Below are 6,756 nucleotides of genomic sequence, written 5' to 3'. Positions count from 1 at the left end.
GGACGTGGCGGGAACCGCGGCGATCTGGGCCCCGAACGGAAGACTCCGGGAGGCCTGGGTCCCGGACACGCGCCCAGCCCACTCCCCCTGGCTTTTCCTCAGCCACCTGGACGGGGTCTGCTCCTCCTCTGTCCCAGGGCCTGCTTCTTTCTCTCCGTAGCCCTCACCATTACTGGTCTGTATGTTATTTGTTGTTTTTCTTTTCTTCTCTTTTTTCTTTGACATAGAGTCTCACTTTGCAGTGCAGGATGGCCTTGAACTCACTATGCAGCCCGGCCCAGCCTTAAACTCACAACAATCCTCCTGCCTCTGCCTTTCCAGTGCTGGAATTGTGGGCATGCACCACCACGCCCAGCTCTTTATTGTTTTTATTAATTACTATTTTATTCGCTTTATTATTATTATTTTAGATACTGGGGATTGATCTCTGGGCCTTCGCTCTGAGCTAAGCCCTTTTTTATTTTTAATTGTGAGACAGAGTCTCGCTAAGTCGTTAAATGATCCAAGCAGGGCTCAAACTTGAAACCCTTCTGCCTCAGCCACTTAGAGGGCTGAGATGACAAGTGTGTGCCACTATGTCTAGTCATTACTTTTTATGTTTGTTTGTTTACATTGTGAGGATGGGGGACTTTGTTATATACATTGATGTTGTCCCATGAATTCAACAAAAATCTGCCAGGGACCTCACGGAACCCTGCACGGTGTTGCACACAGGGTGCCTTTGGAAGCCAGCCCAAGTCTGACCCTAGACATTTTGGGGCTGGGAACGGCAGAGTAAACACAAAGACCACTGTGGGGACTGGGTGTATTGGTGCATATCTGTAATACCAGCATTTGGGAGGCTGAGGCAGGAGGATCCCTGCAAGGATGAGGCCAACCTGGGCTACATAGTGAGTTCAAGTCATAGTATGACCTTGTTGCAAAAAACAAACAAAGGAGATCATTGTGGAGTGAAGGAGGGAAGACCCAAAATAAGAGTTCTGCTGGTCAGTGACCTTAGATCGGGACACCTCGTCACGGTGATCAGGCAAGCCTTCTCTGATTAGGTGATTTGAATGAAAGCCTACAAATAAACTGTGTGACAAGTGCTAGAAGGAAAAGCAGGAAGCTATGAGCGTGTCACTGTGACCCAACCCCAGTGGGAAGGAATCAGGGGTTTGAGGAGTGAAGGTCAAAATCACAGGAACCCGTCCTTGGCCTCACTCATGGGAGCCTGGCCTGGGTGGATGGGTGGAGGAATACGAGGCCTGGGGCGGCTTCCTGGGGCAGTGGTAGTTTCTGAGAGGGAAGAGTACAAATTCTCATCCTTCCAGAACTGTTTCGCAGGCTCCTGGGAACAGTCGCTGGCTGAACTGTGTGGCCAAACAAGAGACCCCGCCTCGCCCCGTGAGCTCTGTTGGTAAGTGCGCCCCCCTCAGGATGAGAGTGACTCCACACCAAGTGCTGCCACTCACTGGCCATGCGACCATGGCAGCAGCCCTCCGCTGCTCCTGGTCTCTGTTTTCCAAGAGTAAAGACAATGGATGATGCTGGGGATTTAGCTCAGTGGTTCTGGCGCTTGCTTTGTAAGTTCAAGGACCTGAGTTCAATCCCTGGTACCAAAAAAAAAAAAAATCGGACGAGGTGCCACATAGGGTCCTTGAGCAACATCAGTGGTATGGTTGGCCCTCACTGGACCTGAGCCGGCGCCGCACTCTTGGTTACAGAGTGGGTCCCCATCTGAGCCCCCACTGGGGAGGCTGACTGCCCCGGCCTGCACTTGTCTGGCTTTGAAGGCTGCAGGTTCTTACTGAAGGTCAATGGTGCCCTACACCAAGGAGCAGCCACTGGAGGCCCAGGAGGGTCATGGAAACCCTGGAGGTTTGTCCTCAGAGAGTTGAGAGGTGCCCAGTTTAGGGGATAGTTGAAGCTTTCAGCCCAGCTGGGATCTATTTTTTTCTCTCTCTTTTTTTTTTTTTTTTTTTTTTTTTTTTTTTTGTTTTTTTTTTTTTTTTTTTTTTTTTTTTTTGAGGCAGGGTCTTGCTATACAGTTCAGGCTGACCTTGAACTTGCTATGTAGCCTAGGCCTCAGACTTGTGGCAATCCTCCTGCCTCAGCCTCCGAAGTGCTGGGATCACAGGTGTGCATTACCATGCCTAGCTGGGTATCTATTTCTATTTTTCTGTTGTTTTTTTTTTTTTGTTTTGTTTTGAAGTACTGGGGATTTAACCCAGGTCCTTCGTATTGGGCTACAGCCCCAGCACTTTGCTTTTATTCCTTTTCCTTTTCCTTTTTTTTTTTTTTTTTTTGAGGCAGGTCTCACTCAGTTGCCCAGGCTGGGTTTAAACTTTTGATCCTCCTGCCTCAGCTTTCCAGAGTGCCAGGACTGTGTGTGTGCACTTTAGCTTATTTCTTTGGATTTTAAAAAGCCACATTGAGAGAGAGGGAGAAAAGGGGAAGGAGACATAAAAGGAATTAAGATGTGTCACGTATACGTACTAACTCCTCACAAGGAATGTAATTATCATGTATGGTAAACATGTACTAATAAAAATTTAAAAACAAGTTAAGAGAAAGCCGCTTTGAGGTCCTGCCAAGCCTCCTGGCAGGAGACGATAACATTATCTTTGCCTGAGTATTCTACTGTTCAGTTTTTAAGGGGGTGGGTGGGTACTGGTGCATGAGCCCGAGGAGTGCTGAGCTTCATCCCCAGTCCTTTCTCTTTTATTTTAAAATTTTGAAACAAGATCTTGCTAAGTTGCCCAGGCTGGGCTCAAACTTTCAATCTTCCTGCCTCAGCTTCCCAGAGTGCTGAGATGGCACGTGTGCTACCATACCCAGCTAATATCCAGTTTTTCATTTGAGTTTTTGTTTTTTTGAGACAGGGTCTCACTGTGTAGCCAAGGCTGGCCTCAGATTTACTATGTAGCCCAGGCTGGCTTCGAACTCATGGTGATCCTCCTGCCTCAGCCTCCCAAGTGCTGGGATTACAGGTGTGTGCCACCATGCCCGGCCTAATGTCCTGTTTTCCGCATGGCCCTCACAACATCCCTTTGAGAGAAAAAGCCAGGGAGACTCACCCATTTCACAGATGCAAACCAGGAGCCCCAGGAACACAGTAGGGGAGTAGAGGCCCTCGGGTTGGGGACCAGGTCTGCCAAAGCCAGCGCCTTTCCCCATTGGAGCTGCCTCCCTCTCTAATCCACTGCCACCTCTCTCACCTCTCAGTTTTTGTGGGAGCCATGAAGCTGAACAAGAGGAGCGTGGCCCACTATGCACTGAGTGACTCCCCAGCAGACTACACGGGCTTCCTGCGCACTTGGGGGGGGCCTGGGGCCCCCCCTACTCCCAGCGGTACTGGCAGAAGATGCTGGTTTGTTCTCAAGGGTAACCTGCTGTTCTCCTTTGAGAGTCGGGAGGGCCGGGCCCCACTGAGCCTGGTGGTGCTTGAGGGCTGCACAGTGGAGCTGGCTGAGGCTCCCATGCCCGAGGAGTTCGCCTTCGCCATCCACTTCGACGTCCCTGGAGTGCGGCCACACCTGCTGGCAGCAGATGGGCAGGTGGCCCAGGAGGCCTGGGTGAAGGCACTCTCCCGGGCCAGCTTTGGCTACATGCGGCTGGTGGTACGAGAGCTGGAGAGCCAGCTGCAGGATGCCCGAAGGAGCCTAGCCATGCATCGCTGCACATCCCAGAAGGCTGGTGCCAGCCGCCAAAAGCAACAGGCACCTGACAGCAGATCTCCAGGCCTGGAAAATAGTCACTTTCTCCCCAGGGACTGCACTCCCCTGGGCACTGTGGAAGGGGGAGGTTGCAGGCTAGTAGGGCAAGATTTGCCTGAGTGGGAGTTGCAGGGTCCCACCAGCCTCCTCCTAGGCAGGGGGCAGAGCCCTGTGTCCCCCGAGACCTCCTGCTTCTCCACCCTGCATGAATGGTATGGCCAAGAAATCTTGAAGCTGAGGCAGGGTTGGCAGCAGAGGGCCCAGGGAAAGCAGTCAGGATGCAGGCGCCAGGATAAACCCTGAGCCTGGGCCCTGTGAATTCTGGTTGTGTCCTGCTGGTCAAGACACCGGGTGCTTGTTCAGGAGTTAAGTGTTTACTCGTTTGCAAGATTACTTTGCCGGGAGTAGGGTGATGGGGTAGGGGCATCTGCTCCCTCTTGTTCTTTCTACCTTCTCGGGGTTCCACTCCTCCCTTGTGCCTGAAGGGGACTGATGAACTATGACTTCCAACTGCTGTTTCCTGAGGCCCAGAGAGGAAAGGTGGCCTGCACAGGACTCTGTGCTGGACATTAACAAAGTGATAACAAAGTGAAGGAACTGCCCTCCTTTTGACCTGCACAGTGGAACCTATGGTCATGGTTTCCAACACAGGGAGTCTTACATTCATTTAACTCTTTTGGCCACAGATTATCTGAGAAAGGGGATTTATGTGTCATAGGAATTCCTGGGCCCAGCTCCTCCTGAGGGGGCAGGAAAGGTGAGCATACACCCCACCCCCCTTCTCTAGTTTGGGTGGAGCCCTTCGTAGGAGAGGGCCTTTTACCCATAAGAGGGATTTATTTCTTCTACTCTTCCTGGGTGCCCTGACAATAGATGGTGCAGGACTTTGTGGGGCTGTTAGCTTGTTGTTGTTTTTTTTTTTTTTTGTACTGGGGATTGAACTCAGGACCTTGTATTTGTGAGGCAGGCAGTTTTCACTGAGCTAAATCCCTAGCCCATACTGTTAATTTTTTTTTTTTTTTTTTGAGTAACCAGAAAACCTTCCCATCCTTTGTCCTCAGCTTCCAGCTCTCGCCACTGCCAAGATGGAGGTTGGGGTGGTGGGGAGGCAGGGAGGTTGGGTGGCTCCCTGGGGAAAAGCAGCTTGTTTCTTTGGCTCTGGGAATTCTAGAAGCTTGGACACAAGATTCCCAGTGTTCTGTGGTAAACCCTTCTCTCCCAGCTGGACTTCCACGAAAGTGTTCTTACTCCTGAAGCTGCAGGTGAAACAAACCACCTGGGAACTCTGGCCCAGTCCTGCTTCTCCCTAGAGTTTACCTGCCGAGAACCCTCACTGCTCCTCCCTAGCACAGTGCCATGTTTTTTCTTCCTATAGTTCTGAGAGGCAAGTGGGCTGGGGCCAGCCTCTTGCTGTATGAGTGTGGTGGCAGTGGCTAGTGGGAAGATGGGAGGCATGCTCAGACTTTCTCTCTTACCCAAACTCAAAATCTCCCCTTTCCGAAGTTCTCTCTCCCTATTGGGTGCTTAGGCAACCAGACCAGGACCCAGGTAGGCCTAAGGCTGAGGCTCAAGAGTCTCTTATCCCTAGGAGGTTGAGAAACCATCCTGGGCCCTGCCCAGGTTCTGTTCTACTCAACTTGTTTCCTTGTCCCGTATGGGACCTATATAGCCCACTGCACTTTATTCTATACACAGATACTGTAGGCTTTATTATGTTTCTTACCGTTACAGTATATAGTTTTAAAAATTATTATTCGTTTATTACAAGCACTGTTTATACAAATGAAGAGGGCCACAGCTATGGACACCAATACCGAGGCTTCTCGGTGGTATAACCTCCACTGGGGCCATTCTTCCACTGGGCTTGTCAGACCTGGACAGGAGGCCTGCAGCCTGCTGGCCGGTACACAGGGCCTACGGGTATAGGCCTTTGTTAACTTTTTTATTGTTACAATGTTTCTTATACGATTCAAACTCTAAAGTTTTGTCATTATTACACATTTCTGTTCCTTAAATTTATTTCAACAGTAACCAGGAGGTCCGGGTGGGAAGCGGAAATGGGCGTCGGCATCGTGTACGTGACGTCATCACGCGGGGCGGGCTACACTCGCCTCTTCCACTGCCACCGGAAGTGCGGGCACTGCGCAAGTGTGAGGATGGGGTTTTCGTGTGCTCCCACACATCGCGAGACTGGGGGCGGTGCCTAAATGACGGCAGCGCCAGCGCCGAGTGGGTGGGTGCGCGTTCCGGGGAGAGGGGCGGAGCTGGGAGATGGCGTCAGGAGGGGCTCGCTGGCTGGCTTTGGCACCTCTCCGATCCGGGACTCTCCGAAGCGGGCCGAAGTTGAGGAAAGGTGGCGATGTCCCCGCCGTACAGGGTGGCTCAGGTCGGAGCCTGGTACCGTCGAGGTCAATCATCGTTAGCCGCAGCGGCGCCATTTTGCCCAAACCGGTGAAAGTGAGTTTTTGCCTGGAGGCGGGGTGAAGGGGCCACGGCCAATCATAGCGGCAGTGAATGCAGACCGACGCTGATTGACAAGAGCAGAGACTAATCATGGGCTCTCCATAGAATGGGGGGGCGGGCCAAAGACATTCTTGCTCTAGAGGGTTAGTAATTTTTACATGTGAGACCAAGGTTAAAAAGCCGGTGTTGAATAGGGTCTCTAGAGGCGGAAGTTGAAGGATAGACCTTGTATTTTGCACTAGTTTATCCTTTGATGTCTGGAGACTCAGCTTTATGCATTGAGTTTAGATAACCACATACAGTCTCTTGAGTGCCGTTCAGTTGACGCGATAATGAATTGGTTGTAAGTAAAGAGAACGTTGGGCAGGTCCTTACATACAAATGTGTGTGTGTGTGTATATATATTTTTTTTCTTTTTTGGTACCAGAGCTCGAACTCCGGGCCTTGTGCTTGCAAGGCAGGCAGCGGAACCACTGAGCTAAATCCCCGGCCCAGGGCCTTATATTTTAAAATTGTGACCTCTAATATTCAATTCATGTGACTTGCACTCCTGAGAAAGCGTGTAGGATTCTTTTTTTTTTTTTTTTTTTTTTTT

The 6,756-nt window shown here is 50.9% G+C and overlaps 2 protein-coding genes across 11 annotated transcripts in view; both read left to right on the top strand.

The window, feature by feature from the left end:
- Positions 1 to 5,737, top strand: part of Pheta2 (PH domain containing endocytic trafficking adaptor 2) — a 34,898-nt gene extending 29,161 nt beyond the window's left edge. For 3 of the 10 annotated variants that reach the window (XM_010634427.2, XM_033766195.1, XM_010634429.3), the window contains exons 2-3: positions 1,327 to 1,399; positions 3,208 to 4,664. In XM_010634427.2, coding sequence (XP_010632729.1) covers positions 1,327 to 1,399; positions 3,208 to 4,001 — 867 coding nt within the window. In that variant the 3' untranslated portion in view covers positions 4,002 to 4,664. Of the gene's footprint in view, positions 1 to 6; positions 180 to 1,313; positions 1,400 to 2,946; positions 2,973 to 3,207; positions 4,665 to 5,726 lie in introns of those variants that run through there. The other 7 variants (XM_010634433.2, XM_010634431.2, XR_004518111.1 and 4 more) reach the window with 6 other exon arrangements.
- The window catches only part of Smdt1 (single-pass membrane protein with aspartate rich tail 1), a 3,821-nt gene continuing 2,793 nt past the window's right edge, over positions 5,729 to 6,756 (top strand). The window contains exon 1 of the mRNA XM_010634422.3: positions 5,729 to 6,155. Coding sequence (XP_010632724.3) covers positions 5,970 to 6,155 — 186 coding nt within the window. The 5' untranslated portion in view covers positions 5,729 to 5,969. The remainder of the gene's footprint in view (positions 6,156 to 6,756) is intronic.

The sequence above is a fragment of the Fukomys damarensis genome, unplaced genomic scaffold (genome assembly GCF_012274545.1).
Source record: "Fukomys damarensis isolate Sample0158 unplaced genomic scaffold, DMR_v1.0_HiC HiC_scaffold_19, whole genome shotgun sequence".
In the NCBI taxonomy this organism is placed as follows: domain Eukaryota; kingdom Metazoa; phylum Chordata; class Mammalia; order Rodentia; family Bathyergidae; genus Fukomys; species Fukomys damarensis.
Note: the sequence above shows the minus strand (reverse complement) of the source record. Positions and strands in the feature narration are given on the sequence as shown.